The sequence below is a fragment of the Nanorana parkeri genome, unplaced genomic scaffold (genome assembly GCF_000935625.1).
Source record: "Nanorana parkeri isolate BGI_ZX_2015 unplaced genomic scaffold, ASM93562v1 scaffold571, whole genome shotgun sequence".
Classification (NCBI taxonomy): Eukaryota; Metazoa; Chordata; class Amphibia; order Anura; family Dicroglossidae; genus Nanorana; species Nanorana parkeri.
In genome coordinates this window covers 741224-762713 of record NW_017306839.1, presented here as the reverse complement: position 1 = coordinate 762713, position 21490 = coordinate 741224, and the positions used below count along the sequence as shown (strand labels likewise).

The 21490-nt window shown below is 42.2% G+C and overlaps 1 protein-coding gene across 1 annotated transcript in view; it reads left to right on the top strand.

Moving 5' to 3' along the window:
- Window positions 1-19793, top strand: part of GHR (growth hormone receptor) — a 108490-nt gene extending 88697 nt beyond the window's left edge. The window contains exons 5-9 of the mRNA XM_018562304.1: window positions 5846-6024; window positions 7295-7413; window positions 9089-9217; window positions 11960-12029; window positions 18861-19793. Coding sequence (XP_018417806.1) covers window positions 5846-6024; window positions 7295-7413; window positions 9089-9217; window positions 11960-12029; window positions 18861-19793 — 1430 coding nt within the window. The remainder of the gene's footprint in view (window positions 1-5845; window positions 6025-7294; window positions 7414-9088; window positions 9218-11959; window positions 12030-18860) is intronic.
- The last annotated feature ends 1697 nt before the right edge of the window (window positions 19794-21490 follow it).

Below are 21490 nucleotides of genomic sequence, written 5' to 3'. Positions count from 1 at the left end.
GAGTGTATGGGTAATGGCTGGCTTGGAGGGAAAGGGAGGATTGGGGGACTGTAGCTGGGCTGGTGGTATTCAGCATTGCTGTAAAATGATTATACAAAAATGCTGAATACCACCAGCTATGCAGGACTACAAATCCCAGCAACATTATACAAAGCTGATGGTATTCTGCATTGTTGTATAAAGTATCGCCAGAATTTGTATTCCTGTATAACTGGTGGCAGGGATGGAACTACCGCTGATGCAGCCGGAAAGATTTAATTTCATTTTCTGTCCTTGAAACAACAGGAAGTGAGAGGAAATCTACTCCTAGGAAGGGAAAGTCACTCCTGAAAGATCATGGGAAGAAGGTGTCTTCACTGAAGCTTTATCACCAATCCTTGTTTCCATGACAACCCAAAATTTTCAAAATCCAGTTGTCATAGGGACAGAAAGTGAGGTAAAATCTTCTGAACAAGGGGAACAGACAGCAAAACAAACATGACCATTCCCTATGCTATCCAAAACGAAAAAATGTTTTTTTTTTGGCTGGAGTTACACTTAAAAATGTACTTGTTCCGACTTACATACAAATTCAACTTAAGAACAAACCTACAGTCTTTATCTTGTTCGTAACCTGGGGACTGCCTGTAGTTATATCAAGAGCTCCAACAAGAGCATTTCCCAAAGTGTGGGGTGAGTACCACTAGTGGTACCTGTTCTCACTGTAACTGGTACCCAGTAAGGCTTAGAAATATTTGTGCGTCAACATCTTGTGAAATAATATGTTCACTCTATTGAGGAATGCCATTGGCAGGAGCTAGAAGGGGAGTTGTTGGTATTAATCACATAACAGAAATATCTACTTCTGTGATTTTCAGACAGGATTGAATATGAGTTTCTACACCTTGAGGCAGCACTTGAATTGCCATCCCTATGCCATTAATGGTAATAAACTCCAACTTTATCAATTAGCTACTCCTGTCCACATTACAGACCCTGTATCTTCCAAGGCTGCTGTAGGCCACAAGGAAAGGAAAGAAACATGAACCCAGTTTGGGACAATCAGGAACATGATCTGGAATTCAATTGCATATATTCTGACATTTGGTGGTGATTTACTAACCTAAACACACGCACGCACCAGGTGCGTGTGATTTTTACACAGCAAAGCGTATTTATCAACCAAAAAGTCTCTATAAGCATATTTCCACGCAAGCAACACAATGTAGAGCTAATTTACACAACATCACATTGCAATTTAGGGCAGGGCTCTACACAACACACCTGCTGGGTGTGTACACACTACAAAGGTGTTTAGATTCCACCCATAGATCATGCTGGGAGGGAACACACTACAGAGGTGTATACATGTTCATGGTGTGTTTATAAGGTTAGTAAATCAACCCCATTATGTCACAAATGTCCTAACTGTATGTATCACACTATTTTTGTTTGTTCTTTTTCAGAACAACCTACACCCATCCCGCGGAAACCGCTAAGCTCTATGGCAGTCAGCACCAGAGGACCTTTGCAGAAGAAAATAATAAAGACATGTAATGCTGCTAATTTTTTTTATGTTTGTGCATCATTTGCTATTTACACCAGCCTTATGTGTTAAGAAATTAACTGAAATATATAGTGATGTCTCCCAGATGTGTCCCTAGTTTGATGGAGCAGTTATGATTTTTTAATCAAAAGAAGAGTTGAGTTTAGGATATTGTCAGATTTGGGTAGGGTTAAGTGCAAGTCTTAGGGGTCTGTTAATGTTTTCATCTAGTATTCACACAACCTTCATCCAAGATTCACCCATTTTCCATTAAATTCAATTGTGGGTGAATCTTGTGTAAATGTTGTGTTGATTGAACAGTTTGATAAATAAACCCCCTAGGGTTTGTATAGACAAGTGTCAGATGCTTCTACTGTATACAAGCGAGGAGTTCCATTTTGCAGAGCCAGATTGGGAGAGGTATCCAGGAGAATGACAGTGGCAGCATCAACATAAACACGTGATGTAGACCACATTATTTCAAGCATTTCAAGCATGAAGCAATGCTTTTCTTAGTTCTCATGTGTATTGAGCCATTCCATTTAATATGGTCTTTCTATGTTACTCTTTGAGCATGGCACCTTGATGCCTCTGTATACAGGTTCTTGGGTGTCTGTCCTTTTATCTCAGGATGGTGAAAGGTAAGTACTCTTGTGAAAGGTCAGACGTAGGCAGTAAAGGCCATGCATAAACAGCTTAGTGGCAGGAGGAGGTTAAAAAATAAAAACCCTTCTTTTTCGAATCTTACCAATGGTTACCTCCTATATAACCCCAGTTAGTCTCTGATTCCCAGTGGTTAGTGTGGTATACTATGGTTAGGGATGCAGAGCAGCTCTCTGTTACTTATAAAAGTATAAAGAAGGTATACCTTCATTATTTTGCTACTGACATAGTTACATAGTTAGTCAGGTTAAAAAAGACACATGTCCATCGAGTTTGACATGACGTATTTTCTTATGGCTGTTTGGGCTTAGAGCCCCAATTACTCTTGTGAGCTGATACCATCTACACATAATGTTTTAGGCATGGTATGCAAGGTAACAATGTTGGGCTGGTTTTGTAATATCCCATTGTTGATGCTATTTTCTTGATCTTTGTATTGTCTCCCTTTTGGAAAATATTAATAAAAACTTTTGAAATTTAAAAAATAAAAACCCAGCAGAGTTTCAAAAGTTTGCTATAAGTGTCTGAGGGCCACACTGTAGCGATATGTTGTGCATCACCACACACATGGTATTCATTTATAATGGGCTCAGTGTCCATTGTGCTGCAGCATGAGTGCATTGCCTGCTGACATTACACTGTGTTTGGTGCCATGCCAAACGGCTCAATTTGCTGTGCATTAACGCACATTGCAGTAACCCATGACTGAACTTGCATTATACTACTATTGCAAACTACACTGCAATAGTCTAAATCCTTGGTTCTCAACTGGCGGGTCGTGACCCAAAAGTGGGTTGCGACCCCATGTTCAGTGGGTCACCTCATGACTTTCACTTTTCTGGGAGAGAGGCTCATCAGCCTCCCCCTAGCAGTGCCAGCTTAAGCTGGGGTGGTATGAGGCTATGGACATGAGGTAGCCCCATCCATACGTGCATTGCTTACAGCTCCCTCACGTGTCCTGTAGAGGTGCCTGGACTGGAGTGACATCACATTCTGGCTTCTGGCACCTCTACAGGGCCCGTAAGGGAGATGTACAAGCAATGCACATATGGATGGAGCTCCGTCACAGCACAGCAGCCCACACTGGACCCCAGGCCTAGGATCCACTCCACTCGTACGATAGGGAGACTGGATGGATCTTAAAAAGTGAGTGTGTGAGATTGTGTCTGTGGTTGTGTGTGTCTGTTAGTGTTCTTGAGGGCCCGTTCTCACTAGTACAGTGCGTTAATCACACAGTCCTGTGTGATTAACGCAATTTACCACGCAATCGCACCCACCGCGCATTCTTGTGTGAGAGGTGTGTTGCATTGCCATTAATTTGAATGGCATCCCAAACGCACCACCCACCGTTCAATCGCCTGCACCCGGTACCGCAATGCCACGCATTCCAGTGCGGTGCGACTTGGGTCACGACTTGATGACCAAGGACAAATTTGGGTCCTGAGGCTACACAGGTTGAGAACCACTAGTCTTAAACATACTATCTCTAATGCACACTTGTATCTTAGCATCCTATACATGTCATATATTTAGAATAGAATAAAGATGTAAACAATATTTTTAATAACTTGCTCTCTTATAGATCCTTCTGGGTGGCCAAGAGTCACAGAGTGTCGATCCCCCCAGCAGGAAACCTTTACTTGTCACTGGACCTATGGGGAATTTCAAAACCTAACTGGCTTGTTAAAGCTGCAATATAGAAAACCGTAAATATCTCCTTCTTCAATAACAAACATTATACACTAAAATATTATTATTTTAGATAAAGTTGAGCTATATGGAATGAACATATAAAAAGTTCCGATCACAGACTGTTCCACTTTCACTGCTGCTCTTCTGTGTAGGAAAGGATTGCACAATGTTCAGTAAAATGATTAAGGATATATTTTTTGTTTCATGCTTTTTAATTTAAAATCTGCCTTTTTTTATGATGATCTTATTCATTGTATTTCCTTAACTTTTCTAATAAATCAATTTTAGGTAGATCTAAACCTAAACTAAAAACTTATATAACCTTACGTGGCTGCAATTTTAAACTTTTTAAATCTTGAGCTTTTATTGCAAACATGACCATTGCAATCAACATGGGTACACGGATGCGGCACAGTTTTGCAATTGAAAATCCCCATTGGGATTTTTTTTTTAAACGGTATTCAGAAGGGGGCAGTATTGCGTCCTGAACCACAGGCATCCTCTGCTCTACTGCCCACTGAGAAGCAATCCACCGTGAAATGCTTTTCAGAAGGGCGGTGGAGTCTGCCACCTATCTTAACAAGGGCTAAGAAGGAAGCAAATAGGAGAACTTCACTTTTAGAGTTTACGTACCCTTTAAGAAAACCAACTATGCAAATACATACCTTGGACAATATAACATGTGAGCAGGATAACCTACACAAGCTAACAAGCACATCGATATTGTTTATTTTGCTTGACTTTCTGTAAAATAACTTATCACGTATATTTCCTTTTCTTAGAGGCCTGAATTGGACCGATTGCCCTGACACAGTGTCTGCTGGTGAAAATGGATGTTATTTCAATAAGGACTACACATCGATTTGGGTGGGATATCAAGTCCGCCTGGTCAGTGACAACGTCACATTTCATGAATACTCCTTTACTGTCGATGAAATAGGTAAGTTGTTGTTTTCTTATTAACTGAAATGTTAAATATTTTTTCATCTTTATTTCAATTTTTCAGTTTTTCAATCAAATCATTTTGTTTATCAAGTAGTACCTGTTTTGAGACCCAGCGATGTGATGACTGGGTCTGCCTGCTGCTCTTTGCTCTAAGTTTTTGGTTGAAGAGGCTGGCAGACTGCGGGATCCCTTTAGATGTGCCTGCTCCTCCCTGCTGGTCACTGGGTGTTCCATGTTTTAGCTGTGCAGTATGCTGATTGGTTGACTGGTTTCAGACACAGCTGAAGGGATGCCAGAGACGTGCTCTTTTGCATAAATGTCAGGAACAAACTGACTGATGGCTGAGAAAGCTGATAGCTGTGAGAGGGGGCCAACAACAGTGTGATCTGGGGTTGACGTGATTGATGGCCTGTCAAGGATGGCTTTCTCCTGTTCATGCTTCAATTGATATACTAGCACAGCATCATCTCTCAGCTGAAGAGGAAAATGCATAGCTCATTTACTTAGGAAGAAATGCAAGGAATGCATTGTGTAATATATATTCTATATGACTTGCCAGCAGGCTGTACTACTGTTCTTTACAGTGTGTAAAACACATTTATTTAATAAAGCTGCACCAAATAATCAAGTCATTATTGTCAAGTTAATCAACACTTGTTCCTGCGGTTTTGTACGACATTGTTGCATATTGCTAAGAAATTCTGCATACTGCATTATGCATTGGTCTGCATATTCAGATTTAAATTAGCTCTATAGGATTCCTCAAAACCTTAAAATTGCTAAGAAATTCTGCATACTGCATTATGCATTGGTCTGCATATTCAGATTTAAATTAGCTCTATAGGATTCCTCAAAACCACAGCGAAACACATACTGAAATAAATGATAAAGCTCGTTAGCATGTGTGTGTGCCAGTAGGAATGAGTCAGCAGAGTTACTATTCTGCTGCCTTTGCACCATAAAATGTGACTATGTACTTTAACTTTCTGATTTGCAAATTGTAAATTTTTGTTTATCAAGTGCGTCCAGACCCTCCCATGGCTTTGAACTGGACATCTCTCAACATCAGTGAAACCCGTTTGCACATGGACATTGAACTTAACTGGCTTCCACCAGCCACAGCTGATGTTAAAAGTGGATGGATCACACTGGAATACGAAGTGCAGATAAAAATGGCCAATGCAACAAAATGGAAGACGGTAAAGATATATTATTAATGTTCACAGGCCAGCAGGGTTAGAGATGACTGGATAACCCCAAGCGGAAAAAAAAAAAAGAAATATATAGTGTTTATAAGGGAATTAAATTTTTTTTATATATTGTTTCATTTGCCAGAAATATCGCTGTACATGTACCTGTATACTATGTGGCCAAGAGTATGTGGACACCTTACCCCTACTTATATGGCCAAACGTATGTGGACACCACTCCAAATTACATTGTTTAGGTGTTTGCAGTGAAGGATACATTTATTTGTATGGCACACAGAGACATTTTAAACAATTTTGCATGTCAAACCTTGTGGCAACAGTTTAGGGAAGGTCATTTTATGTTCCAGCATGACCGGGGCCCTCTGATCAAAGCCAGCTTCAAAAAGACATGGTTTGATGAGTTTGGAGTGGAGGAACTCGTGAGACCTGCACAGAGACCTGTCCTAAACCCTACTGAACACCTTTGGGTTGAATTAGAAAGCTGATTGTGTGCCAGGTTTTCTCGTCCAACATTATTGCATGATCACAAATGCTTTTTTTAGGCAAATGGGCACCAATTCCCAAACACTCCAAATTGTTGTGGAAAGCCTTCCAATAGTACTGGAGGCTGTTATAGCCACAAAGTTGGGAGGAAGGGGCGCAACTCCATAGAATTGCCCATGATTTTGGAATGGCATGTCCACCAAGCTCATATAAATGTGATGGTTAGGTGTCCAGAAAGTTTTGACCATATTGTGTATATGTTGGTCAAACGGAATTGAATTCTGAACACTGTGCCCAAAAAAGAAAATCAGAGAGAAAATGACTCTAACCACAAGTGATTTTTAGAGAGAAAGGGACGTCTCACATTAGAAGCCAGCCACACTGTGTTGCATGTACTGAGAGACAATTTGCTGTCAGGAGGGTGAACCTACATATGTACTTTAAAGACCAAATATGAATGGCCCTCTATGCATAGAAAAAAATTTAAAACATTAACACACATTGGTAATGTTTATTTACAATAGGCTTTTCTCTTTTATTCAGAAATAATTACTTTAACAAAGGGTAATGATAGAAAAAATGATAATGTGATCTTATTTAAACATATAATACATTAGGCTGTGAAAGAAAATACAGCTAAAGGCAGCATGTAGTCCATCTGAGCATAATACGGTCAGCTTGATAACACATAATGAATGCATTCATTTAATTTCTCTGCCTTACTAGCTAATTCCACAATCACAAAGGATGTCTCTTTATTATTTGCCCTTCCTAGTATGATACTGTGAAAACCACATATTTATCGATCTATGGACTAAAGACGGGGAATGAGTACTGGGTGAAGATTCGCTGCAAACAGAAAGGAAGTTATGCGTTCTCAGAATTCAGTGAATTGCTGAACATCCAGCTTCCACTGGGATGTAAGTATTCAGAATTAATACTGACTGGGAGCCAACCACTGAATTCATTTTAAATCCTAATTAGATTACAACAGCATATGAATACTGATAGATGGTAGTGGGAGGCAAGACACACTTATTACGCAACGTTTATTATTTTTTCACTGATTTTATAGACAATCTAAAGTGTATTTCCACTTGTAAAGCCAAATTTATATGACACCTATTATACATTTGTTACCTGTTTCTCATTCACATAGCATAATGTAAAAAAAAAAAAATGCTGCTTGCACAAAACATGATCAATTCTTAAAGAAAAATAGTTCTCTGTTCTGAATTTCTATCTGCAATGCAAAGGGGATGGGGAGGGTAATGTTTATGATAGTCATAGTTTCCTGTTACTGAAATTGAGAGAGTAGCTTGCAAAGGCCTGCAACTCAAAGACATCTTAAATATCTCTTGAAGATAATTTTTAGATATGCTGTGTGAATGGGAATACATAACAAACATATCAAGGGGTTTTCTCAATTTTGACTGCAAAAGTGGAAAAGCACTTTAAAGGAGAACTATGGGGCTTAGGGCTTTTCCCCATAGTTCTCCTAAGGGTAACGGGAGGACACAAACTAGCGTCCTCCCGTCACCCTAAGCTTAGTATACCGCGAGCTACAGCTTGCGATATACTGAGACGCCAGAGCTGAAACGGATCCCGACAATTATGTCTGGATCCGTTCCAGCTGCGGCGTCTCTGTACCCGCCCCCTCCCCCATCCGTTCCGCCAGTCAGCGCTGGAGGATCGGAGCTGGGAGGGGGGAATCCATTGCCTCCCCTGTCACGGCTCCCTGCCGTGACAAGATCGAGAAGTGAGCGAACGCCGGTATGTGTTCGCTCACTTCCCAATCTACTGAGCCGACCTGTGACAGTTTCATTGTCACAGGTCGGCTAGAACTATAAGGATGAGTGAAAAGCACTCACCTCATAGTTCTCCTTTAAGTAACCCCTTTTTTGTACAGACTGTTCTTGAAAGGAAACTTTCTAATGAGACTGTTAACTGCCTCTTTGTCACTGACCCGGTGTATTGAAACCAAAGCTTTGGCATAGGACCTCATTCACACTGGGGTTTTTTAGCGCCAATGGCAGATCCCAGTGGATTCTTGCAGCTGGAATCACAGATGTTTCCGGACAGCTGCGGCCACTCATTGTGTTCAAAACGATGACATGCTGCCAGGAGCTACAACCGTTCACCGCTATTTACATGTACAGTATTCATGCATCCAGCAGTTACCTGCGGCTAGGGACAGATAGACGGTCTTAGACGCAATCTGTCTACTACTGGCTCCGTGTGAATAAGGCCTTACAGTGAGACAACTAACAAAGGCAGCCTATGCATTTCTGTGACAACAGGCTTCTTTTAAATGGTGCACTGAAACTCAATACCTCCTGAGTATAGGCTACTTCCCCTGCACTCTAACAATAAAGTCGGGATCAAATAGGCAGACAGGCGTGTGAAAGGTATGTAAAGGCATCAATGGGTGCCTTCTAGACAGCAGGGGGTTTGTTTGAATTTTAATGTAATACAGGTTCACTTTGAAAGCCAGGAACCAAACAGAAATAACAGACGTGTTCCCACCATCGGTGGAGTATGTACAGTGTCGGTCCATCTTGAGTTTAAGACTTCATATTAATATGTCTTATAATGTTTTTGTTTTAGTTTCAGATTCTCCATGGCCGCTGTTTGTGATCATTGCAATATTTGCTGTAGTGGTGGGGCTGTCATTTTTCATATTCTGCAAAAAGAAAAGGTAAGTTGCAAGCTTCTCAGTTTATTACCTTCAAAAGGTATATGTTCAAAAATAAAATTCAATACAAGTGCACTAGAGAAATTTCCAGCACTCACCTTTGTGATGGAGTACAGTGGAGTCTTCATAATACAAAAGGTATCTGCATTATATCTCGGGCCAACTCTGCATTTGGAACCACTGGTGTATAGTTCAGCTACAGCCTGATATTGTAAAGCCATTTATTCCAAACTGCATACAGCTTTATTGTGCTAGTTGGTCATCATAAGTGCAGTGTATGGAAACAAGGACTTCTAAGAAGTAGGACTTGGGGAGCAAAGAGGAAGTATAATCACATACCAGGTTATGGTGAGGTGGGCCAGGAGGAACCAAAAATACCTTACTCAGTTATTTTGTAAGGGAGTGTATGGCAACAAAGCTCTATGTATTTGTCCGAAGATTTGTATATGAATGTACTCAGTTGCAAAGCCTGCTACTTCTTGTATCTGTGAAGAGGGACCAGGATTGTAAATCAACAGTAACAGTGCTGATAGCCACAGCCCCTGCAACTCTGCTCTGAATTCAGGAGCATTGCATCATCATTGCCACCCCATTACAGGAAGCTGCATTAGGTGAACATCACTGGCAGGATCAACAGATATTTGTGGGACTTTGCAGGGATACTGAGAGAAAACTGTAAATGCAGATACACTAATATGGGGCACAATTTTTTTAATGGGAGGCCATAGTTCCACTTTTAGAACCTCACTCTTAGCAACCCAGTTAGTTTAACAACAAGGTTAAAGAGAATAAGGAGGAAAATTCAGTGTGAGAGCAACTTTTGCATCATTGTCAGCATACCTTCCCACTACAAGAGCGGTAGGAGAGTAGAGACTGGTAAACAAAGTCTTACCTACAGCCACTCAGTGTAAGTCCCAATCCTCCAGGTCCAATGGCTAAATAAGTCTAGTGGCTAACAAATCCAGTGCCTAGGCAGTGGCAAGTCAGGAAAGCAGCTGAGGTTCTGGACAAACCAGCATTCTCCACCAACTCATAATGAAATCAACAACCTCTGCTCAATGTGAACATTGTATTTTTAGAAGAAAAAGCTTACAAAGTAAAAGTAAAGATTAGACGGCAGAAATAGTAATGCATGTGGACATAGTAAGTACACCAAGGACCTAAAGTCTTTGTCACATAGGGAGCTAATAGGCTCCAATTACAGTCAGCTGCCTTGCAGGACCTCTGAACATTAACTTTTACATATTATCTCATTCACTTAAAGAGTTTCTAAACCCTCAGCTTTTTTTGCATATATCTACTGCTAGCAAGCAGTAGATATATGCAAAAAGTTTTGTTTTTTTTAAAGCCGCTTTAACAGCAGTTTAAACTTACCTGTGTTTTCCCCGCTCGCTCCCATCCAAAAATGTGAAAATTCTTCTAAAGGATCTTGGGGCGCGGGCATGCGCAGTTCACATTTTCGGCCGGGACGCGAGGAGGGACGCAAGGTAAGTCTATGGACGCGTGCACCCACATGCAGACACCGTGGGACAGGAAGTGCCAGCAAGCCCAGAGGAGTCAGCGCTGGATCGGACACCCACCGCAGCGCTGGACAAAAGGCTGAACACATCAGGAAAGAAGAAGATGATCGGATTAAGAGACATCATTTAAGGTAAGTGCTTTTAACCTCTTGCTGTCCGCCCGTAGTAAAAAAACGGACGGACGGCACTGCTACATCTGCGGGTTGCCGTCTCCAGACGGCAATTTTTTTCTGCTCGCGCGCGCCCCCTAGCGGGCACGCACGGTCAGAAAAGACCCGACGATTAAGCACACCCGTTACCGGGTGTTTCACATATAGGCGATCAGCGGGTCCATAGCCCGCCGATCGCCTATATGTGCTCGTTCGCGGCATTAAATACCACCAAAAGAAAGCTCTATCTGTCCCCAAAAAAGGGTATAAAATTCATTTCAGTACAGCGCTGCATGACGGAATAAATGTCAGTTAAAGTACCGCAGCGCTGAATACTGAAAAATGGCCTGGATGGGAAGTGGGTTTAACACCGCGGATGTCAACTGGTTAATTAACGTTGGGGTGAGGGGAAAAAAAAAGTTGCCTTTAATGTCACTTTAAGAATTTGCACACGCAACACATTAACAATTACAAACCCAGCTATATTACCATATAAAAGTAGCAGTGACATGATCACGGTGCTACACATAACTTGTGCATAAAGCAGAGCTCTGGGACCCAGTAGGCCCCATCCACTACAAGCTGTCTGCAGAAAACTACAGGAGGGGGCGGATACAAGACCAGTCACCCAGCACAAGGAGAGAAAGCAACCACGGGTCTTTATTACAGTAAGTTCCTGCATAGAGGCAAAGTTTCATGCTGGAAGTCTCTTATATTCAGACAATATATGCTTATCCTGGAGTTCAGCTTCAAAGTTAATGGAAATCTGCAGACTTGCATTTAAAATGCATTTTCGTACACATTTCATATGCCTGGAAAATCCAGATAAACAAATCCAGTTTGCACAAACCTAAAGATCAGCTACAAGAGAATTTATAGCATGATGACCCAACCTGATAATTGGAAACTAGGAAGAATACCCAGCTTTTGGCATGACTTTTGTAACACTACAATGCTTTCTTGATGTTTTAATTGCATATTATTTTATATACTATTAGATTATTAATCTGTTTCATTACTTACAAACAGTATGTATCTGTGGCTAGCGTAAACTGGTTTCTTTTTGTGTCTCCCAGGTTAAAGATGTTGATACTTCCCCCAGTGCCAGTTCCAAAGATTAAAGGGATTGACCCTGCCCTGTTACAAGTAAGTATGGCACCACTGATGTTCACCCAAATGAGATAAGTGCAGAGATTTGTACAGTAATATGAAGCTTTATATTATTTTTTTTTTATATTTTATTATCTGAATACGTATACAATACACATAGTGCAGGCATGGGAATAGATAATCATATGACATAAATGCAAAAGATGCTAAACACGGGAAGCACTAAGAACTTATGTGCCTACGTAATACATCAAACGTAGATCTGATAGCAAAAGCATACATTAGGAGTAACGACAGAGGTATTAGGTATGATAGATCACATAGCTGTGTCACGTGTATAGAGTAAATTCAATTCTGAAGGAATAACTTAATAGCAGAACTTTTTGTTCATAACGTTTCAAACAACATCGTAAGATATGTGCAAAAGAGAAACAGAGGGGAGCAGGGGAAAAGAGATGAAAGTATCAAGAAGTAGAGATTATAGTCTAAGGAGATGAGGTAGAGAAAAAGGGTATGGGGGCATGGTCAGATAAAAGAATATTATCAATGGTTGCTGTACGTACTCGAGGGAGCACCTTGTGTTCAACAAAAAAATTATCTAGCCTTGTGTAGGTTTGATGGATGTGAGAGAAAAAGGTGTAATCCCTGTCCTGCGGATGTAGGAACCGCCATGCATCTGTCAGACGCAGGAGATGTAGCTCCGATTTCAGTTTTTTTAGGTACGAATAGGCTAGGTGAGAAGTGCCCCTAGAAACATCTACCAAAGGGTCCATAGCAACATTTAAGTCTCCCCCTAGCACCAGGACGCCATCTGTCAACTCCAGTAGGACCTGGACCAGAGTGCGTATGAATCCTAATTGATCAGTATTTGGAAAATACACATTAGCGAGGGTCACTGACACGTCACCGATCGTTCCCTTCAAGAGGAGAAACCTCCCAATGGGGTCTATGTACTGATCAGTATATGTCCACGGGCTATCCTTCAGCTATAAGGATAGAAACACCCTTCGTTTTCGAAACTGGAGAGGAACAGTAATAGACTAAGGGAAACTCCCGGTTGGACAACCTGGGGATCTGATCTTTTTTTAAATGAGTTTCCTGAACGAACACTATTTGGGAGCCAGATTTCTTCAAATCTGCCAATACTCTAGATTGCTTTTCCGGATCTAGGTGATGGACCGTTAGATTGAGGATGGAAAGCAGAGGACAAATTAATTGGAACTCCCAGGGCTGTGCAGAAACTCCTCCAAAATTTCGAGGTAAACTGCACTCCTCTGTCAGATGCCACATTATCAGGGATGCCATACAATCTGAATATCTCTCGGACCATCAGCTCTGCAGTTTGCTCAGCAGTGGGTATCCCCTTGGTTGGGATAAAATGAGCCATCTTTGTGAGATGGTCAACGACCACTAAGATAGTCATTTCCGTAGAGGGTGGAAGATCGACTACAAAGTTCATAGAAACTGACCCCTAAGGTCTTGATGGGACTGGCAGAGGATGAAGCAACCCGAGCGGAGAGGATCGAGGTGTCTTGTGACGTGCACAGGTGAGACATGAAGAAACATAGGATTTGACATCATTCTTGCAACCGGGCCACCAAAAGGAACGTGATAAAAGTTCGGCAGTCTTTGTGGCCCCGAAATGCCCAGCCAGTTTAGAGTCATGAACCATCCTGAGGGCCTCTACCCGAGCGGATTCTGGTACATAGAGACGATGGTCTCCAGTCCAATAGCCGTTCTTATAGAAGAGTTGAATATCCTTGGGGGGCATCTCTGAGGAGTGGGTCATCACTGTAGCCATCTATAAGTAGAGGCAAGAACTCCTTGAAATTCGTGGCACCTAGAAAGTTCTTTTGAGGCAAGATGGTACATTCAGGGTTGCTTTCCTGGAGGGGCTCTGACAAAGTCTGTGATAAGGCATCTGCCTTGCCATTTCCTGATCCCGGTCGATACGAGATAAGGAAATTGAACCTGGAAAAGAACAAAGTCCATCATGCTTGTCTAGAAGACAGTCTTTTGGGAGAACAGATGAATTCAAGGTTTTTGTGATCAGTGAGCACAGTCACAGGATGATTGGCTCCTTCCAGCAGATGTCTCCATTTGGAAAAAGCTTCCTCAATTGCCAATAATTCTTTATTTCCAATATCATAATTCTTTTCAGCAGAGAACATTAAACGAGAGAAGAAAGCTCTAAACACTTTAGAGGCCACCACCTAAAATTGGTGGGGAAAAAATTCCTGCACAAGGGGCGAAGGGGGTTCCTCACAGTAAGATCAGTTAGGGTCTGGAACTCACTGCCACAGGCGGTGATTTCAGCAAAGAATGTGGAATTGTTCAAGAAACTTTTGGACGATTTCTTAAGGGACCGTAATATACAGGGGTACAGGCACTCCTAGAATGAGATCCTAATAGGTTGGACTTGATGGACTAATGTCTTTATTCAACCTCAAATACTATGTAACTATGTAACTATAAAGCACAAGGATGAAGCTGCCTTTTTTTCCCCCAACTCGCTGAGAAAGAATAGCCCCTACAGCATTATCTGAAGCATCCACCTCCACTATAAAAGGCAGTTCGGGACCTAGGTGTACCAATATCGGTGCACAAGTGAAAAGAGTCTTTAGTTTGGTAAAAGCAGTCTGCGCCTCTGGCGACCATGAAAAAAGCTGTCCTTTCTTTGTTAGCTGGGTAATTGGTGCTATCACCTTGGAGAAGTCCCTTATGAATTTTTGGTAAATGTTTGCAAATCCAATAAACCGTTGAATTTATTTAATGTTTCTGGGGGTGGACCACTCCACCACAGCTTTAATCTTATCGGGGTCCATACTCAGCCCATCTGGAGAAATTATGTACCCCAAGAACTGGATTTGAGTTTGTTCGAACTCACATTTCTCCAATTTGAGATTAAGTTGATGTTCCCTCAGACGTTTGAAGATGATGGAGACATGCTTGCGATGTTCCTGTAGATCATCTGAAAAGATAAGGATATCATTCAAGTAGGCAATAACGAACTGATCCAACAAATCTCGCAGCACATCATTGGTAAAGTGTTGGAATGTTGCAGGAGGATTGCACAGGCCAAATGGCATGACCAAAGATTTAAAATGTCCATATCTGGTTCTAAAAGCAGTTTTCCATTCGTCTCCTTGACGAATGCGAACAATGTTACATGCACCCCGTAAGTCCAATTTGGTGAATATTTTAGCGGAGCCTTTCCAGCAGTTCAGGAATCAAATGGAGTGGATAGCGGTTCTTGATAGTGATTTTATTTAATTCCCTGTAGTCTATGCATGGTCTCAAAGTAGAGTCCTTCTTTTCCACAAAGCATAGGGGTGCTCCAGCAGGAAATGTTGAGTGTCTGATGAAACCTTTCTTCAAATTCTCCTCCAGAAAACTCCCTGAGCACCTTCAGCTCAGGCTCCGACAGAGAGTAAATACGGTCAAAAGGTATTTCCGCCCCAGGTAGCAACTCTATGGGACAATCATAAGGGCGATGAGGAGGCAGTTAGTCAGCATTCTTTTTATCACAGACATCCTGAAATTCCCTGTATTGTGGAGGCAATCTGTCATACTGTGGAGTAGATCCTTCCTCAACATGCGAATCCTTGATCAGGGACAATTGCGGTTGGCAATGTTTCTTGCAAAAGTCTCTACAATGAATGGAGGTGAAGATTATAGATCGTGTCTCCCAGTTTATGGAGGGATTATGAGTAGAGAACCAAGGGATGCCCAGAATAATAGGGAATTTGGGTGATGAAATCAGCTGAAAACTGATGGTCTCACTATGGTCAGGCTCAATTTGCAGTTTAAGAGGAACAGTCTCATGGGTAATTGGCCATGAAGATATAGGTGAACCATCAACAGTCTCCATATCAATAGGTAAAGATTTATTTATAATTGTATAACACTGCTTTGAGCGAATTCAATGTCCATGAAGTTCCCTCCGGCTCTGGAGTCCAGCATAGCAGAGCACGGAATATCCCGACTTTCCAAGGTGAGTATGATAGGGATGACAAAATTAGATGGTTAAGAACACATTTTATTTTCTTCTTGATTTGATGCTGAGATGGACCGAGCAATAGAGTTTATTTGTTCGGACACTTTAACATCTGTGGCAGCAATAGTTCTCTTTATTCGGACAGTTAACTGCATAATGTCCAGAGTCCCCACAACAAAGACATAAGTTCTCTGTACGTCATCTCTCCTTCTCCTGAACAGAAATAGATTTCCTTATTGCATCAACCTGCATAGGTTCAGGAGCGCTGGAATCTGGTTCTGTGCAGGCTGACTAAAAGAGAAACGCATGCCAGGGTTACTTCCAAACATTCTTAGTTTCTCCTTCTTCCTTTCAGTAAGTCTCTGATCGATGCGAATACACAATTGGACAAAGGTCTCAAGGTCATTAGAAGTTTCGACTCTAGCGAGCTCATCCTTAACTTGTTCAGAAAGCCCCTGGCGAAACTGACTTTTTTGCGCTGCTGGGTTCCAAGTGGTATCTGCAATCCAGCGTCGGAATTCAGCTGTATATTCAGCAACAGAGTGTTTCCCCTCCCATAGACTGTGCAATTTAGCTTCGGCAGTAGCACAGCGGTTGGGATCATCAAAAACTAGATTCATCGCAGTTACAAACGCATCAAGGTCATCCAGGATTGCACTGTCCTGCTCCACATTGGGGGAGGCCCATGCTAAAGCCTCCTCAGTCAGGAGGTTAATAATAAACAGTACCTTTGTTCTCTATGAAACAAATGCAGCAGGTTGCATCTGAAAGTATATACGACATTGGTTCAGGAAACCTCTGTATTGGCGGCGGTCTCCATTGAATTTAAGTGGTAAAGGCATGCGTGCGTGTGAGTCTGCAGAGGTGGCATCTCAGGAGCGTAAGTCCAGTAACTGTCTCTGCATATCATGAATCTCCTCTTGCTGACTTTTAATCACATTCCGGAGTTCAGAAAATTATTCTAGGCAAGTAACACAAAACTTTTGCAACTCTGCAATTTGCTGTCTGACAGGGGCTATGGCAGCTGCAACAGGGGACTCCTGTTTGCCAGATTATTCTGTCACGATCTGGGATCAGGCTCGGAGCCCAGTAGCTGAAACAGCAGGCTAATTTGTGGTATAACAGGCCGGGTTCGGTACACAAGCAGATGGTATAGTGTAGGAGCAGCCAGAAGCGTAGTCAGCGAACAAGCCGAGGTCAGTAGCCAAAGGTATCAGGTACGAAGCAGCAGACGTTGAGAGTAGTCTGTGAATCAGCAGCCAAAGGTCGGTACACGGGTAGCTGTATGAGTAGATTGTAGCACAGTGGGAACGGGAAGGAAGATAATGGCAGGAGCACAATAATCTGGCAAACAGGAAGTGCAGAGGCATGGCTTAAATAGGAAGTTCAAGGGAGGAGCAAGAAGTTCAGAGTGCAGCAGACACTAGGTTAAACTGAGGATTACACAGGAGATCAGGCAAGGAGCTATCCAAGGTTCTAAGGTGGCTCAACAGGTAGAACCACTGCCAGCTACAGCAGACGTCCCCGGTTCCTGACACCCCCTTTCCAATTGTGGCCATCTGTCTATCTTGCCTGGTTTGTTGGTGAGTAGAGAGAGCCAGGCGGTACTTTCTCCACATGTCCTGACCCCTAACCTAAGCCTGAGTCTGTGTGCTTCTAATCTGCAGTAATTGGATGGTGGGACTAACAGGGCCTACATACACTTTTGATGTATTCAAATAGTGCCCTGCTACCCTGAAATTGACATGATGTGTTACAGGAAAAGGATACCAAAGCTCTCCTTATCTCTTTCGGCTAGTAAGCCTGTCCTTTCCCCTTTTTAGGGAATAACAATAGCAGAAAGGGTACATCACAATGCAACCACAAGGGCTGTAGAACCTGTTTCCTGTAATAAAGCACTGATGATATTTTGGGTACCAGGACACCTTTCGATTAAGAGAAGAGTCTATACAGTCCTGCCCCCAGAATATTATTAAAAGAGGTCCACTGGTAGACTAAGATGATTCAACTCTCTTCATAATTGAACTGTAACACTTAACCTGTGACCTAAAATGAACTCTTATATTTTTACCCACAAACGCTTTGACTTAAAGCAGAATTATGGAGTGAGTGAAAAACACTCATCCTTATAGTTCTAACCGACCTGTGACCAAGAAGCTGTCACAGGTCAGCTCTATTGATCGGGACGTCAGCGAACACATCCCGCCGATCGCTGACTTCCTGATCCTCTCCCTGCAGAGACTGTCAGTCACCGCTCCCCGCAGTGATTCCCCCCTCCCCTCTCCGATCCTCCAGCGCTGAGTAAAGGAACGGACGGGGGAGGGGGCGGGCTCAGCTGGCTTTGCCTCTAGATAGGCACAGCCAGCTGTCAATCAGCCAACGGGGTGCATCTCGGCAGTATTGTCAGGGTTTCTGTCCTGGTTGCAGTGCTTTCAGCATATAGCGGACAATAGAGTTTTTGGTCACTAGAGGACACCGTATATGTCCTCCTGTGACCCTGAAGAGAAATATGGGGAAAAAAGGTTGCCCCATAGCTCTCCTTTAAGCTAACCCAATCTTCCCCTATCCTTAATGTAACACTACTGTACGTTAACCCCCCAGCCCCAAACAGTTATCCTAAAGGTTAGTGGAGGTATCTTATCAAAGTGTTCCGTAGAAATTATGTCACTGTTTTCCATAGCAACCAGAGTCTTCATTTGATGTTGTAATTTGGTGTCTTTTCTAAAACATTGATATGGGAACAGTGGCAATATCCCTATCTGACAGTCTCAAATAGAAGGTTCATATTAGAATTTTGTCCTTCTGTGTTTTTTGTTTTTTTTTAATCATAATTTTCTATTTGTGTTTTCATAATTCTACTTTGTCCACAGAAGGGAAAACTGGATGAAGTTAGCTCAATACTTGCTAGCCATGACAGTTATAAGCTGTGCATCGATGACCCTTGGGTTGAGTTCATTGAGCTCGACCTTGACGAGCAGGATGAGAAGAATGAAGGAACGGACACTGACCGTCTCTTGGGAGAAGAATACCCCAAGACGCATAGCTGCTTGGATGTCAAAGATGATGATTCTGGCCGAGCCAGTTGTTGTGAACCTGATATTCCCGAAACCGACTTCGGCAACAATGAAACATGCGATGGAACCTCGGATATTGGACAACCTCACAACACAAAGGACAACCAAGCCGATCTCCTGTGCCTTAGTGAGAAACCCAATAGTGGAGGAGTGACCACAAATTCTCAGATGCCAAATGTAGAAAAAACAAGCACAAAGCCAGAAGATGTTAAACTAACTCCGGTAGTCGCTAACGGAACAACAAATGTGCCTACTTCAACCCAGCTAAGAGGTTCAAAAACGGGCATGGATTTCTATGCTCTTGTAAGCGATATCACACCAGCAGGACGACTTCTGCTCTCACCAGGGCAAAGAATGAAGATAGAAAATGAAGAATGCAGTGAACCAGCAGCCACCCAACGTCCCACAACCTTCAACATGGACAATGCTTATATCTGTGAGTCGGCGGTGACAGCATTCTGTCCTGTGAATTTTCCAAGAGAGAACACCCCACAAAGCCCCAGCATGGATAGCTATTTCACCCCAGAAAGCCTTACAGCTGCTGCCATGAGCTTACGTGCCTCTGAAAAAGATTCAAGCTATGAGGCCCCAGTGGCGGACTATACCTCCGTTCACATAACAAACTCACCACAAAACCTTGTGCTTAACACTACTGTTCCACCAGGCAAAGAATTTATCCCACCCTGTGGCTACATGTCCACAGATCAAGTGAACAAAGTAATGCCATGAGACAGATCATATTCCTTTGAAATTCTATTTCAAAGCATGGGCTTGTATGTTTAAACCAAAAAAAATATGTCTACAAGCTTTTATATGTGTTTTTTCTTGTAAAGCTTAAGCTAATATATTAAGTGTAAAAAAAACAAATGCCAAAATGTTTATCAAATGATTTCATTTATATCATAGAATGTAGCACAGGGAAACCTATTTTGGTTATGGTTTGTTTTACCGTTTGATGTTAACCTGGAATAGACATCCTATGGGATTTGCAGGTTACATTTTGTCTGGGGCTGGTGCCAGCTGCAACTCCCCAGTGGTATCAAATGCTGCCTGTTTTTTTTTTAAATTGAAGGGGTTGTCCAGTTTTGGAAAGCCTAAGCAGTTCAGTGATTGCTTTAGATTGGTCAGAGATGTCCATTATCACAGTATTTCTGCCTTATTCCTGCAAAACGAACATGTTGGGACATAACAGACAACAGTAATTTGAGCTCAAAGAGAATTTGAATTGCTAGGGATCTGCTGCCCCACTTTTTAGCCATACCCCTCTTCCAGATACAGTTAAATAGGGAATTCTGCTCTACATAATTCAACTGTAGAGTGATTTGCTAGTGTTTACAGGATGTGGTTCAAGGAACTTGCAGCCAGTCTGAGGAGTATGCTGGCTTAGAGTTTAATCTTTTCTCATCTCTGCCCTCTCCAGCATGGTACCATGTGTTACAAAATTCTTCTTTTACCTGGAAGAAATGGTTGTACTTAGCATCTGCTTACAAAACATTGACATTAATCCACATTAATCCGCTTGCTTTTTGTGATGCAATTTGAAAGATTTTACATGCAATGTGTGCATGACTGTCTGTTGGGCAAGAGCCATGATTAGACTAATTGTGCTACTACACACACCTTTGGTTCTATCAGTCGGGTCTACCAACACGATGTACACCTCATGAGTCTTGATGGAAAGGAGCCCATGATATGCAATAGTAGGGCTTTTAAGATCCCTACTGGAATGGTGCACTATATGGTCAATGTTTGTGGACACCTGACCATCACACCTATAAAAGCTTAGTTGGCCCTTCTTAGCAGCTATCACAGATGCAAAGTAGGGCCCTGGGAAGAATATTGAGTGTTTTTGTAGACACCTGACCATCACACCTATAAAAGCTTAGTTGGCCCTTCTTAGCAGCTACAACAGACGCAAAGAAAGGCCCTGGGAAGAATCTCAAGTGTATCAGAATTTGTGCCCATTGAGCCAAAACACCATTTATGAGGTCAGGTACTGATGTAGGATGACCTGGCTCGCAATCTGTGTTCCACTTTATCCCAAAGGCATTTAATAGATTTGAGGTTAGGGCTCTGTGCAGACCAAAGACTTCCTCCACACCAAATTGATGAAAGCTTGTTTTTATGGACCTGGCTTAGTGTACAGGGGTACAACTATGCATGAAAAGGCCTCCCCACAAGGTTGGAAGCACACAATTATCTAAAATGCCTTTGCATGCTGTAGCATTACCAGTAACCTTACCTGGTAACACCTGAAGGGGTGTCAACATACTTTTGGTCATATATTGTACATATATGGCCATATATGGCAGAAATGCTTACCTAAATAGTGAGCTGTATTCAGAAGTGGACAACTCCTTTAAAAGGCAAACTGCAGCCATACAGCTAAATACATGGGTAAAATACAGAATTTACTGTTTACCTGC